Genomic DNA, 238 nt, shown 5'->3' on the forward strand with positions numbered 1-238 from the left:
TGTGTTACCTGTGAGGTGGACATGCGGGATGTGTCCTGGCGTCCCGTCAGGTCTGAGGAGGAGATGTTGACGGGTGCTCCGCGATGAAGACGCATGCTCACCTTCCTCTCCTTCTCCAAACCTGACAGACAAAAAAGGGACAGGAGATCACTGACAACGAACATCTCTTAATTATAAAAAGAAAATAGTCACAGAAGTCTGGTGACCAACAAAACCCGAGATAATGGCATCTTGCTGA

At 48.7% G+C, this 238-nt stretch overlaps 1 protein-coding gene across 1 annotated transcript in view; it reads right to left on the reverse strand.

Annotated features, from left to right (window-relative positions):
- csnk1da (casein kinase 1, delta a) overlaps nt 1–238 on the reverse strand; it is a 15,552-nt gene that overhangs the window by 2,381 nt on the left and 12,933 nt on the right. Inside the window, exon 8 of the mRNA XM_035655356.1 lies at nt 9–121. Within this exon, the coding sequence (XP_035511249.1) occupies nt 9–121 (113 nt within the window). The remainder of the gene's footprint in view (nt 1–8; nt 122–238) is intronic.

The sequence above is a fragment of the Morone saxatilis genome, unplaced genomic scaffold (genome assembly GCF_004916995.1).
Source record: "Morone saxatilis isolate NCDOM2014 unplaced genomic scaffold, NCSU_SB_2.0 Contig14, whole genome shotgun sequence".
NCBI lineage: Eukaryota > Metazoa > Chordata > Actinopteri > Moronidae > Morone > Morone saxatilis.